We start from the raw sequence: 15260 nt of genomic DNA, 5'->3' as shown, positions 1-15260 counted from the left end.
AGAGAGAGAGATGTGAAAGCAAAAAGCCAGCACATAATACTTTTACTGTTCTTTAAAACCTTGCAGTTAGCAAAGTAGACAACGGTATACACACATGCACTACATTCAGAGTGTGTCCTGTGCAAGGAGTCAAAGCACTTGAACCCATCACAGCGAATGAACACGGGACACTTTGCTATCACTTCTGTTGTGTCTAGTGCGTAATTCATCCTCACAGTATTTTGATTCATATATGCAAACATGCTGCGTCCGAGGCAGAGTGATTGATGGACCTCGCAAGGTGTCACCAACATAATATCTAGTCTTATTTTAAGCACCGTGTGATCTGTAACAGTCATTCTAAATACTTGCTGAAAGAATGAAGTGGCACCTCAGACTCAGGAGAAGGGCAGACATGACAAGCTGTCTGTTGGCGTCATGCATCTATTTTTTGAGGAGACACTAGTCGCAGTCCTGGCCAACTTAGGTAGTTCACTGTGTAATACTCTAGTACAGTGGTGTCTAACCATGGGGATGCAAGACATTTTAATATACTGTATCTTATGTAAGGCTCTGTTTACACCTGGTATTAACCCTTGTGCACTGTTCGAATTCTGTGTACACCCTTTATGGAGCGGGTCAAATTGACCCAAATTGGATTCAATGCAATTCCTCAAAAATCACACTATCAACATTTGTCAAACATTACAAAAACATTATATCTGAAAATATGATTTATAAAAATGTTTTTAAACCATTTTTTAAACCAATTTTTGACTAAATTGGAAAATAAACAGTATACTGACTTTTTTTTGCATACACATTTTTTTTTACTTTTTTATTTTATTAAATTTTTTTACTTTTTATGCTTTGAACATCGTAACTGAACAATAAAATTTTGCTGTATAATGAAAATGTTTAATTTTCCTAAGTTAACTTTCCCTAGTTTCCTAAGACCTAGTTCCCTAGTTTCATTATTCACTCACAGGGAAGTGAGAAGCCAAACATAACAAAATCATACATCAAATAAATGTTTTTTATTTATTTTTTGGCTCTGTGAAGCTGCCTTTGAAAATCCTACATAAAAAATTGGTTAAAAGCTAGGTATTTTAGATATCTTGAATATTGAAATGAGAGCTTATTTTACTATCTATGTCTGACAAAGATTTTCATCTGTAATTTGCAAATAATTCTGTAATTTTAGCTTTTTCAAGTGTGTTTGGTTAGGGTTAGAGCACTTTTAGATGCACTTGCATGTTCGTCCTGGAGTTGAAGTGCCCTTACATACAGAAAATAAATGTTTTTATTTTGTGTCTGTACAGTTGCTTTTGAATGGCTGCCTATGAGGGTCAAATTGACCCGCGAACATCACGAACGTAATAGTAATTTTGTTTGTATATGTCAAAACTCATCAGCATGTTGAAACTTTGCATGCATGTTCATCATGATAAATGAGAAAAAGTCACAAAATATCAAGAAAAAAAAACAAAGGTTAACCAGTATTTCCAACAACTAGAAAATCGAAACGGGTCAAATTGACCCGCAACATAACACAAGGGTTAATATATATATATATCGGATCATAAGCGGATCACAACTAAACACAGGTGTCAATTTTGAGCTTGTCCACTTTCGACCACTTCCAGAGGTAGTCGAAAACGCATTGCTTTGATAGTGTAAACGCTCATGTGGTCGAATGTGTTCAAACAGCCACAAAAGACCGTCTACTCTCCGTCTACTGACCTAATGCGTGAACATTATGGGAAGCGCGCTAGCCAGACGGGATTTAAACTTTGTCGGCTGGGGACCCAAGTTTGGTTTGAAGACGAAACACATACCAGGCATAATGTTCTCTCACCATTCCTGATTTCTAACACACACTCACAGCGTTCGGCTCGTCTTGCGGCTGTCAGAGCAGAAACTATATTTTTTTTCCGTGTCTCCTTTCGCGTTCATATATAAATTGAGCGAGCTTATTTTGTCCATTCGATCGAAAGATCTGAAAAACCCCATACATTTACCCACCCATAGACGAAGAAATCAGGACAGAAGTGGTTGAAAGTGGACAAAAGAGACAGATTAAAACACCAGGTGTAAACAGGAACGTGTCTCCCTCGTCCACTTGTGATCCGATCGACCAAAACGCATTTTAATACCAGGTGTAAACAGGGCCTAAGCCATTTTGTGTTATTTTAAAGCTGCTACTATATTTATGAAATACACAGCTTCTGTTGTGCTAAAAACATTACATGATAGGGATTATAGGTTACACTCAAGGATTATAATGTTTTTCATTTTGTTTCTTTCTGAGCAGAAAGTCTCCTTTCCAAATGGCAACCGGGCAAAACTAAATAAGAAATAAAATAATGTTTCTTATAATTTAATGGGTTTTAAAGGCTATTAATGGGGTTTTAAGCGTGAAAATTTCAATTAAAAAAGAATCTGAATTTAGTTTTTCCTGGAAGCTGCATTGTCATTCAAAATCTGTTTAAATGGGCATGACACTTTTGCGCTAGCCTATATGAATTGAAAACATCTTCACAACAGCCCATAATATTTTGGTTAGGCATTGCGATGGTCACAATGACAATACCAGTGTCATGATATAACACCTGTAATGAGGTGTAGTGTCGCTGTCGAGAAGAGATATACAGCCATTTGCACACATGGCGAAACATCATTACCAGGTGTTCGTACAAAATGTCTCTGTAATATCAAACACAATTCACAACGGGTGTCAAATTCACAGCGGGCGGCAGCTCTGAATGGTGTGTCATAAAACCCATGTCTTTTTCGGAATGTGTCTATAACCCATGCCACAAAAGTCATTTAAAATCCACACAAACATTTTGAAATGTGCGTTATGAGAACAAATAGAAGACGAGACCTTTTCCCAGGGAAAGTGCATGTGGCAGCATTTCTCCATGTTCGTAATGACTGCTCGCTCCATAATTGGATCTGGGCTAATAACGTCGCATTTGTCTGTTTAATATACACGAATAAATGTTTGCTGCTTTGTATTCAAAGTTAATGTTCTCCTGGAATCCAAATTACCCTTAATGTTTTTTCCTCAATATTATGGTAATGATTGTACTGTTCTGTTGTTTATCATACAATCAAACAGGTTGCATCTATTGTTAATTCATAACTTAAAACTGAGAGACTCTGCACGCACATATTTCACCGCTAATGACTTTGTGTCATGGTTCCTCTGCTAATAGCAGTTAGATAACAACCCAAGGCCTTTTTCAATTGATTTGCAGCAAATTAATTTTGAGTGAAATGACTATTTGATCCTTGATGCACCTAATCCTAGCCAACATCTTAGTAGATTTCCACCATCTCTCGACTCCTGCTCCTAAACAGCAGTGGTCAAATCAAGTGAGATCTTGTTTCTTAGATTGTTTCAAGTAATCTCAGTTGTGTCTCATAGATTTTCACAAATATCTCTACAATAACACGAACTGTGCTCAGATCAGCCAAGACAAAAGTCAGAGATCTCAATATCTCTAGAGTTTCAGAGCTCCTCAATGTCTCAAACAGCACTCTTAAAACAAATGTGTTGAAAACAACACAACATGTGTCGTTTTCAACACATGCTCTGAGTGTGCTCAGGGACAACACATATTGTGTTAAAATACAACACAGAATATGTGTTGTGAAAACACACAGACAAATGTGTTACTTTAGTTAACACATTAATGTGTCCTTTTTGTATACATCTCACACAACTGTGTGTTAGTTTTATTTTATTATAAAATATTATTGAAAAAGCTAGATCAGAATACAATATGTACAGTTATAATGAAATTACACTGAAGCATTGAATACGGTTCACATACTGTGTTTATTTTGCATTTTTTTTCTGGTTTTGACATGAAATTCATACTGTTAAAAATACTGATGACAAAAAATAAGCATTTCAAAACATGAATCATATAAAACATTCATCAGACATTTTAAATAACAACATACATCAAATATTATAGCATACATGTGGGCAGCAAAAGTAGCAACATAGTCCGTTAGATTTAAACTGCTCTGATGAACGTCCTGTGTTTCAGACATTTCGACATTCTCTCCTAGATTATTTGTTCTGCTTTCATCAATTTGACAGAATACATCTGTTTTTTTTCAGTGTGTCCTGACTCTACGGTAGGGCCTGAATTAGAGTGAGCTCTGCTAAGATGTTTAGAAAATGAATTAAAACTATATGTTCTGGGGCAACCATTTGATTACAGATTAATGTTAGGTTTTGGCTATCAGAGAGTGCATGTACTTCCCTTAAATGCCAAATCAACTGTTTTGTTTGGACAAAAATATTTTGCAAGCACTTTGGACAGGTATACATGGTCTGTTTCAATTAGGCACGAGACTGCAATTTGGCAATCAATTCCATAACCTTTGATCGTTTGCAAGTGGACTGGGACAAAGGCAGGTCATATACATACTCAAAAAATTAGAAAACTGAAGAAAGTTGGCATGGATATTGAAGATTACACAGCCAGTAGAATTTGAAAAGTTTGTCAACAGCACAAGTGAGGTTTTCAACATCAAGTGGAAAAGCAAAAGAATCATTCTTTGCCACAATTACATACTGGGCTTCATGTCCTGGGGAGCCGATGGAAACCAGCTGCGGCTGCGTTGACTTCAGAGACCCGTTCATGCCTTCTTGAAGCAAAGACGTCACAATGGTACCAGCCTATAGAAATGAAACAATGAAAAGCATCAGAAAATGTCGTGGGTGGAAGAAGATGAATGAGGATCCTTAACATAGTGTAACACCTTGGAGTAAAGATGCAGGTCACATGCAAAAGATTAAAAACAAAATTCTATTTGAAATGATTACCTTTAAATCATGAATTAAATGATAAAATGTACGTGTCATTTTCACAGAAACCCAATTTGGAAATTTGTGCACATGCCACAGAAATAAAAGAAAAAAATCTTACCATCCTGCTGATTGTCAGCTTTCTCCAATAAGTTTCTGATATCCGTTTTTTTCTCAAAGGATGCTATTTCCTTGAGTTTTGGGATAATCGTCCCCTCCCATTTCTTGATAAACAAGTCTTCTTTCCCATCTGTCATCTTGGAAAATTCAATGTCCATCTGCAGTGCATAAAACAGAAACAAAGAAATTATTAATATTACCAAATTATGAAACACAACCTTTGTGTAAAGTTCTCTGCAGCTTAGTTTAACATGTAAGTTATTACCAAGGCTGGCATGTCCAGAAATCTGGGATATTCCAACACTTCCAACTGTGAATAGTTTTCTCCATGTTTCCTTCCCGTCTATGAAGACAGTCGCGAGAACTCTGTGTAAAATTGTTGGAGTAAACGTGATTTGACCCTCGTCTTCCATTACCTAGATAAAAGATATAATAACACCATATTATAATGCTGTAATCATACAGGAGTCATAATTTAATAATGAGAAAATGTAAACGTTAAGTGTATCGCGTTATCAATACATTTTAAATAGTCAGTGACAAGCAAGGTGCTAACGTTTGCACAAAGTGGCGCGCTTTTTAAACCACACAACACTCATCGCCACAACGTCCTTTAACCACTGCATAGTTTTTGGTAAAATGACTGTTAGGAGTTCAAACTTAAAGGGATACTCCACCATTTTTTCTTATTAAACTATGTTATTCCATTAACTAAGACGAGTTGATACATACCTCTCTCGTCTCAGTGCGTGCACTATATCGCTCTGTATTGCCGCAAAACTATGTTAGCACTTAGCTTAGCCCATGCATTAAATATGGGCCAAGCAGAGAAGCGACCAAACACTTCCACGTTTTCCCTATGTAAACACAGTTACTCGAGTAGTGTAACTTGACCTGGGCTGGTGACACAAAATAAACCGTTGCGCTTTTCTAAGCGTTTAAAATTGATGACTATATTGTATGGCGGAATACCATAACAAGTGCTTTTGAGCACTTCGACTTGGCGCAATAATATCTTCACTCGTGAAAAGTCCCGGCTCCCGCTTCCTCTCCCCCTCCCTCTGACATTTCCGTCAATACAACCAACGTGACATGCGCCGGTAGTAGTAGTTCGAGCGGAGTTGACGAAGTAACAGGTTGTTGGAAGCTAGTTAGCTTAGTTAGCATTCTAAACAGCACAGGCTCTCAATTTCGGTCGGCATCTGTTCGCAACAGTCACACTTGCACCACCAATTGCTGTTTGCCCGTGGTCTTTCGCCAGCTCCGGTCTGTTCTGGATCATATCTTTCTTGCCTCTCACGGTCCATAAGAGCTAATTCCTCCTCCGTGTACTCGGGTTCAAACAGATATGGCTCTGGGTCTTCTACAAAGAAGTCATAATCATCTACAAAGTCCGCCATTGCAAATGATCTGCAGTTTGCTAATAGCACAGGTAGTAAAAGTCACGTTGGTTGTATTGACGGAAATGTCAGAGGGAGGGGGAGAGGAAGCGGGAGCCGGGACTTTTCACGAGTGAAGATATTATTGCGCCAAGTCGAAGTGCTCAAAAGCACTTGTTATGGTATTCCGCCATACAATATAGTCATCAATTTTAAACGCTTAGAAAAGCGCAACGGTTTATTTTGTGTCACCAGCCCAGGTCAAGTTACACTACTCGAGTAACTGTGTTTACATAGGGAAAACGTGGAAGTGTTTGGTCGCTTCTCTGCTTGGCCCATATTTAATGCATGGGCTAAGCTAAGTGCTAACATAGTTTTGCGGCAATACAGAGCGATATAGTGCACGCACTGAGACGAGAGAGGTATGTATCAACTCGTCTTAGTTAAGGGAATAACATAGTTTAATAAGAAAAACTGGTGGAGTATCCCTTTAAGGTGCCATGTATATTAACCTTTACGTCTTTTTAAAAACAATTATTAGCAGTCATATACCCAATAAATAAACAGCTTTGCAAAGCGCGTGAGAGCTCGCTTGCCTATTGACGCTAGTTAAAACACAAAACATATTCGGCTTGACATGAAAACGGTTAAAACAAACAAATTATGTTTCCTGGACAATTAACACAACTCTTTCTCATGCTAGGTGGAGAAATGTTTATTATTTTACACGTTTAATTACCGGTATATTCACTCACTCACCTGAGGCAGACAGACGCATTTCTGACGGCTGACTAGGCGTCGGTTGGAAAAGAACGCCACTGCGCAGGCGCGCGCAGCAAGAAACCGTAGTCCCAATAGTTGTTTTCCCCCAGCGAGTTAAAATGCTTTATTCACATTTGCAACATGATAAATATTCCAATTATTAAAGGTGACATCACCCGTTGAGTATTTGCAACAGAATATATGCCTTACATGTACTAAAATGTGTTTAACACAGTCATTGTGTAAACAGTTGAGCACAATATTTACACATCATGTGTCTGTAGTAACACAAAATGTGTTACAAATCTTTTTACACATATTTTGTGTTCATTTTTAACACATCAATTTTTAGAGTGAGTGCTCAAATTTGAGATTTCATTATGAATTCAAATATATCTCATCAAATTATTACATTAGCAAAAGCAATCCACATTAGTTTTATATCTCTACACAAACGGTATGGCAACACCTGTCTCACTTGTGTCCATTTTTATTCATATATACGCAATTTTAGGATAAATATCTGAGAGTTATTATTTTGAGCAATACATTTTTCTTTTAAATCTAAATGCTTTTTTTGCATCATAACTCAAATGCCTCAAAAAGGAAACTGGCAGCACTTTTGAATCCTTGTGACTAAAATAATAAAATACCATTTTTGAGTCATTTTAATCATTTTACTGCTGCCTTCAGGAATATGAGATCACTAAAACAATCACTTTCAGTAGTTCATTGTGATTTTGGAGGTTAAAGGTCAGGAATGTGATGAGAGTTTTAGGTCAAGCCCAGGTCTAAACCTGACTTTGAAATCAGTCAACCTTTCCACAAGCCTAAAGATTGCCAATACGTGACACTTAACAAACGAGGTGCTTCGAGCATATGCTTTAATTCCTCTGATGCCTCCAGCTAGGCCTTTCACATCACTCTTTACAGCACTTCAGTGTCCAGGCCTGGCCATTTTCCCAGATTCAATTGGCTATTAAGAGATCGTACTTTATCACCATAGGGACTATGGGAATTGAGAACTGATTCTTAGTCAGAACCGGTTCCATTTTATAAGAAACACTGGATCCAAATGATTTTCATAACATTTCATTTTGTTAACGGGTTCTTAAACATCTGCATTTTCCCACAGTTAAACACTGCACTATTAAATAACCTCACATGACTCATGACTCAATGTAGTCCAAAAACCAAATTTCTTATACTTCTCATCATACACACCATCTAAATCTAGCCAAAACAACCACACCAAACAAGACAACACTGTTGCAGAGTGTTTTCTTCATCTGAATAGCCAATTATAAAACAAACAAATTTTGATTAATGTACCAGAGCAATGACAGCAGAATCTCTCTCAAACCTTAACGAAAATGAACGCCATCTGCATGCAAGAACAATGCCATAATCAAAATACAAAGCACAGAGATTTACCGTATGATTCTTACCCATCCAAATCCATTATATCGACACAGCCTAACATTTACTAATACTTTGGCACGCAAGACCAATTTTATTTATAATAAACTTTGTCTAAAGACAAGTGGATGAGCCCATCGGCCTATAATCTAAATGTAAAACTCAAAGATTTACATTAAACTCGTTTCCCACAGAAACTCAATAGGCTATAAAGAAAAGTCTATTTGATTATGCCTTTATCCTATATCGCCTGTAGACAGACTTTACAATCTGTAAGTTTTAAAAGATTTTGTGTTTCTGGGTTGTTGCCTCGGTACATTAAGCAATGTTAGGCTTTTTCCTATATGGGGTAGAAAACTTAAAAAACAATGTCTTTTCCTTGGATTATGGCGTTTTTTGGTAGATAATGTGCATTACAAGTAAGAAATCTGATTTCCTTTAAGTGTTTTTCACATTAAGCATTTTAGATTCCCCCTTAAAAAATGTTCTTTACCACAGCAGCAGAGCCAAGCCGGCTCTAAATCTACAAAGTGATGGGAAAAAGAAAGGTTTTAGCTGAGTGTTGAGTTTGCAATGTGAGTGGAAAGTGACAAGAAAGCACGATTGGGTGCTACAAACTAATAGAAAAAACAGTAAATATAGAAATGCATCTTGAATGAATGAATGAATGAATGAATGAAAAGTTTTTATTTCGAACATGTAGAAAAAAAAAACCAACAAAAAAAAACAATAAAAGAAAACAAAAATACAATCATACTAACAATTAATAACAAAAAATAATTAATAACCAAAAAAAAAAAAAAATTTTTACTTATACATGTCCGAAAAGGAGTAGGAAGAAGCATAAGCTTATTCAATCCTACCCCATCTCCACTACTTTTTAATAATTAATTAGCTAATTAACCGGTTGACCGAACATTTTGATCTATTTGTCTCTACACACCAAAAAAACAAAACCAACATACATATTTACCTATGTTTATACACATCTTCAATAAAAAATTACATAAGAAAATAAAGAAAAAATAATACTAAAAGAAAAAATGTTAATAAACTATCACCTAACTAATAACCTTCATCCTCTCTATACCTTGCAAATATCATATTTTTACAATGCTTTTTAAACTGAGTCATACTTGGGCATTGTTTAAGTACTGAACTTAATTTGTTCCACAACTTCACTCCACATATCGAAACACAAAAACTTTTTAATGTTGTGCGGACACATAATTGTTTAAAGTTGCTCTCACCCCTAATATTATATCTCCCTTCTCTATTAAAAAACAGTTGTTGAATATTACCAGGGAGTAAATTATTTTTTGCTTTATACATTATTTGTGCTGTTTGAACATAAACCAGATCAGTAAATTTCAATGTCTTGGATTTTAAAAATAATACATCTTATACAATAATACAATATCTTTCTTTCATACAGCTCTGATTCACAACAAGAGACTCCTACAAGATGGTTATTTTTAATGAATCATTCCTAAACTCAAAAGTTGCTGGTCTAATGATTCACTCACTGAATCAGTCAAAGCAGTTCTTAAATATAAAGTTCTGTCATGAAACTCTAGATGGCGCAGGCTGATAGTCAATCTGATTGTAACCCCATCATTCTCTATAGGACACAGCTGATTGGTTCCTGCTGTATCAGTAGCCAATGAGCTCGCAGCTCAACCTTCAAATACTTTCAGTAGCAGTCCAGCGCACTTTCAGAAACCCTCCACCTCCCCAGCTCCACCTGTATAGATCTGCTGGCCTGGTCGTGTATGTATTGGCAGTAGCAAGTCCCGTACTTACTCACATGATCTATTCGCCCAAGACCCAACTAGGGCTGCACGATTAATCGCAATTTACATGTAATCGCATTTAAACCGATTTGGCTTATCGCGATAATGAAATCGCAAAGGCTGCGATTGTTTTTTGTGCGCAGCTTGTCATTGATGTACGGCTCTGTAAACGCCGCTCCATCTGAAAGCACTGTGAGTTTGAGTCACTTATAACGTGCATTTGAAAAAGCAAGTTATAACAGCTTTCCAAACATGAGAAGCATTTATGAACCTCTTGTCCAACAAAAGACAACATTTAATCACATGCTTTTACTCCAAACTCAATTCATAACTTCATAACATGTTTTCCTATATTTGTTAAGAGGCTGTGTAGCAGTCATCATTGCAACATAAAACCAGGACTGATCAGGACTACGACCGAATAGATTTTAAAGCAACACTAAGTAAGATTTTTTACCTTAAAATAATGTTTCCAAAATGGTTTCAGTGGTTCATTAAGTCGTAACAGGGTGAAAGGCACTTCTGGATTCGCTTTGCGGTCCTATATCTGCTATAACCACGCTACGTAAGATTGCGAGATCGGGTCGCGTTTCTGTAGTTCTAATGAGACATAAGAAAACTACAAATATGACTTGCTTTACGTCAAGCGCTACAATAGTCATTATTTAGTTTTTCTTCGTTTCTGATGTCGCAATACATCATACTTTCATGAAATCATGCAACATACTCTACCTTGTCTGTGGACATCGTTCATTCTAAAGCCGGTGCTGGATAAACAGCGAGTGTGTGTGCGACAGTAGGAGGCGGTAGGCTAAATTATTTACCACAGCGCTAATGGACAATTCCGCTTCCAACCTGTAGGGCGACCGCAGAGGTAAAGTTACTTAGTGTTGCTTTAAACCGTCGCGAGTGAGTGAGCTCAAAGCTTCAGAATGAACATGGTTGCCACTGTATTTACTAAATACAAAAACATCTTGTATGCTAAACAGCAGATGAGCTGCAGGGAAACCCTCGATGACTAACCCACATTCGGTTAGATGACAGCGCAGGCTTTCTAAAAGAAGTCTCAGTCGGGTCGTCCTGTGCTCTCCATCTAGGCGTTGAGCCAAACCCCTCCATCTTATTCCTCATAAAATCTCCATCACAATGCTGTTTCTGTCTGAGACGCAGAGTTATACTCCGTCATCTGTCAGCCCTATGACACACTAACAATCCATGATGATACTTCGCCAAGCAAATGCAGGTTAATTTACAACGTATTTTATTTATATCATTCTATGTCATTTATGTAAACCTCTGTTTTAAAATGTGCTAGGCAAATAACTAACATTACATATATGTGGCAAGTATATTTTCACTTCATGTAAAAGTCTCTGAGCCTTACAAAATTTATTTTGGTCAAGGTAGGAGCATTTTTGTAGAAGAGTATAGAAATAAAGCAGTACAGAAATCAGATTCAATAATTAGCATAATTTAGTAAACTATAATTTTATGGAAATGATGAAACACATAATTTTCTTATAATTTGTATGTATTTAACAGAAAAACATACAGAGGGACCATGTGACAGAGATGCTTAGAGTGAGAAAAAGCTGTTTGTTTTTACTCTGTCTCTCGCCCGTGAGAGTGTTGCATCAGCGTCGGCAATGGGGTGCAGATACATATGTTAATGTGTGTGTGGTGTGTGTGTTTTATGTGCTTGTGCATGTACAATGTGGCGTATTTAAACAATTATGTCATTGCATTGCACACATGCCTGCTATTCCTACAAAACAAACAAAACAGCTGAAAGGAAAAATTTTATTATAAACCTCTTCTGAATGAAATATTCAGCCCTGTTTCTGACAAAAATAAAAAGCTGTACAATGGAATGGGAGTATGCACTCATGCATATTCATTAGGGAACATCAATACAAGAATCTGTTGCCATTCATATTTCATCAAAGACTTCCATGGCAATAATTACTTTGAGCTTTCCTGACACATTTCTGTGGAAGTCAAAGTCTGAGCGGCAGACGCTGATTTCCCCTGATTAGCTATAAAATGAGTGTAAACAAGCACAACAAAAGAACATGAACGCATCCAATGTCACGAACAGAAAAGAAAAATGGATGTTGGCTTTTCTTTCATTGCTTTATAACACATTTCTTTACAGATCACAATCTAAATCTGCATCTAATAAGAGAGCTGGATTAATGGTGTTTTAGTAATTACTTTAGTTATTCTACCTTCAGGGAATAGTTCACTCAAAAAAGATTTTATTAGTCACTTAATCACCCGTGTATCACTCTGAAATCGGCATTTTCTTTCGTCCTAGCTTTTATTTTCCATTCAATAAAAGTCGATAGGGATTTATTATCAAAAGCACCATAAAAGTAGCTTAAATGTAATGCATATGACTCAAGAACTATATTCCGAGACTTATGTCATAAAACAGCTAGTGTGAGGAAGAGAACAAAATTGAAGCAGTTTTTTTACTAAAAAATGAAAAATCTGATTGTTTAATTTTTGAACTATTTCTATGATTTTTGCTACAATTTAGTGCAACTTTGGAGACAAAGTTCAGGGATGGGAGATCATTTGCCTTCGCAATCCATCTGAGCACTGACTAATGAAGAATCGATACAAGCACAGCAATTACATAGTAATTACATAGTATTTGAAAAATAATGTAATATTTTTCAGACTTTTGCATTGTTACAAAAGATTTCTTTTTCAAATAAATGCTGTTATTTTGAACTTTCTTTTTCATTAAAGAATACATACTAATCATAAATGTTTCTTGAGCAGCAAATCAGCATATTATTATGATTTCTGAAGGATCATGTGACACTGAAGACTGGAGTTCAGCTTTGCATCACATGAATAAATTACATTTTAACATATATTTAAATAGAAAACAGTTATTTTAAATTGTGATTATATATCACAATTTTACTGTATTATTGATCAAATAAATGCAGCCCAAGACTTCTTTCAAAAACAACATAACATAAAAACAGACCCCCAAACTTTTGAACGATAGTGTATGTATGTTAATGCTAGCCTATATGATATGTAATATAAAATAATGACTTCTAATCATTTCTGAAGTTAAAAAATAAAAATAAATTACACTGTGATCCAATGACGTAATCAAAATATCCAAGATGTCATATTGAGTAATATAAGATGGTCAATGTTGTACATGAATGTTTCTCACCCTCCATTCTTCTTACAGGTGCTGGTTTTGTTGTCTGATCCGGGAGAATGTCTACGGCCACAGATCCACACACACACACACACACATACACACACACACAGAGAGAGAAGAACGTCTCACTTCCTGTGAGTCAGGAGAAAAAAGAAAGCATGTGTAAGAAAGGCCTGACTCTCATCAGTTAAAGCACTTCAGAACTTAATTTCATGGCACAATAGATCATTTATTCACCTCATCTCAGCGTCCTATACAACAAAAGAATAAACCATGGCTTCTTTTCATCTTTTCTGATGTTTCATATATGGATTCTGTGATGGAAAATACCATAAATAAGTCAGCAATGAGAGGTTATCAGGACAAAATGTGCCTGTGTGAATCACCATAATGGTACCAGCTTTAATGCACAATAATAGCACTAAATTTTGAGAGATTTATCTGGAAACATCACAACGAATGCAGCAATGTTGCTATGGCACCCACAGGAAGCCACATCGCTAATGGAAATTGTCTGCCTTTGCCTTTCATCTTTGGGAAAAAGCTAAAAAGCCGAGGAGCCATTTCACTGAGCCAATGCTGCTTTTAAGGGCCTTCAAAAAAAAAAAACATGACAAAATATCACACTTTTGTCTTATCAAAACTATTTGCAAATCAAATGTGATCCTGTTGATGCCTCTTCATAAGATCCTCAGAGGGATTGAAGCTCTTCTAATCACCAGCACAGTGAACTCGCAGGAACTCTCGCACTCTGCTGAGCTTTCTTTGCCGAATTATCACGCATAAGAAGCCCCGCTTTGACGTAAAGGACGAACACAGCTAAATTCAAATCAGCTCTTTTCAGTAATAATCTCTCCCCGGATCAAATTAACATTCTTTCCTGACTTTGTATGCCTCTCTTCCTGTAATGCATGCACATGTACTCTTCTGACAGATCATTCTCAGCCATGAACAGACTTGCACAGATTGGTCTCTATTAGATCCAAAGCTAATACTGCAGAGCTGCACGATTCTGCATAAACGGAGAATCACGATTTCTTTCTTTTTTTATTGTTTGTTTCAAACAGAGATCACAATTCTCTCATGATCCTGAGCAGACTACTAAACCAAATAACGTTAAACTGACAAAATGTTTATGCTGACCTATTAAAAAAGAAACTCAATTTGAAAGAATGATTCAATGACTTGCTCATAAATACTTAATTTCAATTGTTTCATTACTGGATGAATCAGCGTATTTGAAAGAATCTATGGGCTATATGCACGCATAACTTCCGCGTTTGATGCAAGGATGCTCTTGCGTTTCCGGTTGGGGAGATTTAAAGCGGAGGAAAACCGAGGAAAACGGGATTATGGCAGAGTCTTCAAAATTTACTGTCCTCTCGTCTTTGAAACGAAACTTTAATACGTTTAGATGTAATTTTATATATAGTTATGCTTATTTAATATAATAAACAAAGAAGCATAAACAAAATGAGGGGTGTCTGTTTTGTCTGTTTTTGTGACTAACGTTTCTTTAGTATAGCAATAGAGTATAAAAACCAATATAAATTCTCAGTATAGCATTGGACTCTACGATCGGCGGAAGTAATCCAGCATCCTTAGACCTTCACCGGAAATACCGCCGTGCATAGAGCCCATTGAATGAATGGTTCAATTGAAAAAAAAATTAACAGTCACTTGCCGCCACCTACTGGTGTAATGATGTAATGATACAATTGGTATTTGAAGCGCAAAGTTACTTTCAAAAGGTGATTTTGATTTCAGTGTGAATCGAGATTGTG

At 36.4% G+C, this 15260-nt stretch overlaps 1 protein-coding gene across 2 annotated transcripts in view; it reads right to left on the bottom strand.

The window, feature by feature from the left end:
* xirp2b (xin actin binding repeat containing 2b) overlaps nt 1-13550 on the bottom strand; it is a 68843-nt gene extending 55293 nt beyond the window's left edge. The window contains exon 1 of one of the 2 annotated variants that reach the window (XM_056271457.1): nt 13486-13550. In XM_056271457.1, the coding sequence (XP_056127432.1) occupies nt 13486-13492 (7 nt within the window). In that variant the 5' untranslated portion in view covers nt 13493-13550. The remainder of the gene's footprint in view (nt 1-13485) is intronic. The other variant, XM_056271458.1, reaches the window with a different exon arrangement.
* Between the last annotated feature and the right edge of the window lie 1710 nt (nt 13551-15260).

This window comes from Rhinichthys klamathensis, unplaced genomic scaffold, assembly GCF_029890125.1.
Source record: "Rhinichthys klamathensis goyatoka isolate OS25496 unplaced genomic scaffold, OSU_Roscu_1.1 h1tg000320l_1, whole genome shotgun sequence".
Lineage (NCBI taxonomy): Eukaryota > Metazoa > Chordata > Actinopteri > Cypriniformes > Leuciscidae > Rhinichthys > Rhinichthys klamathensis.
Note: the sequence above shows the minus strand (reverse complement) of the source record. Positions and strands in the feature narration are given on the sequence as shown.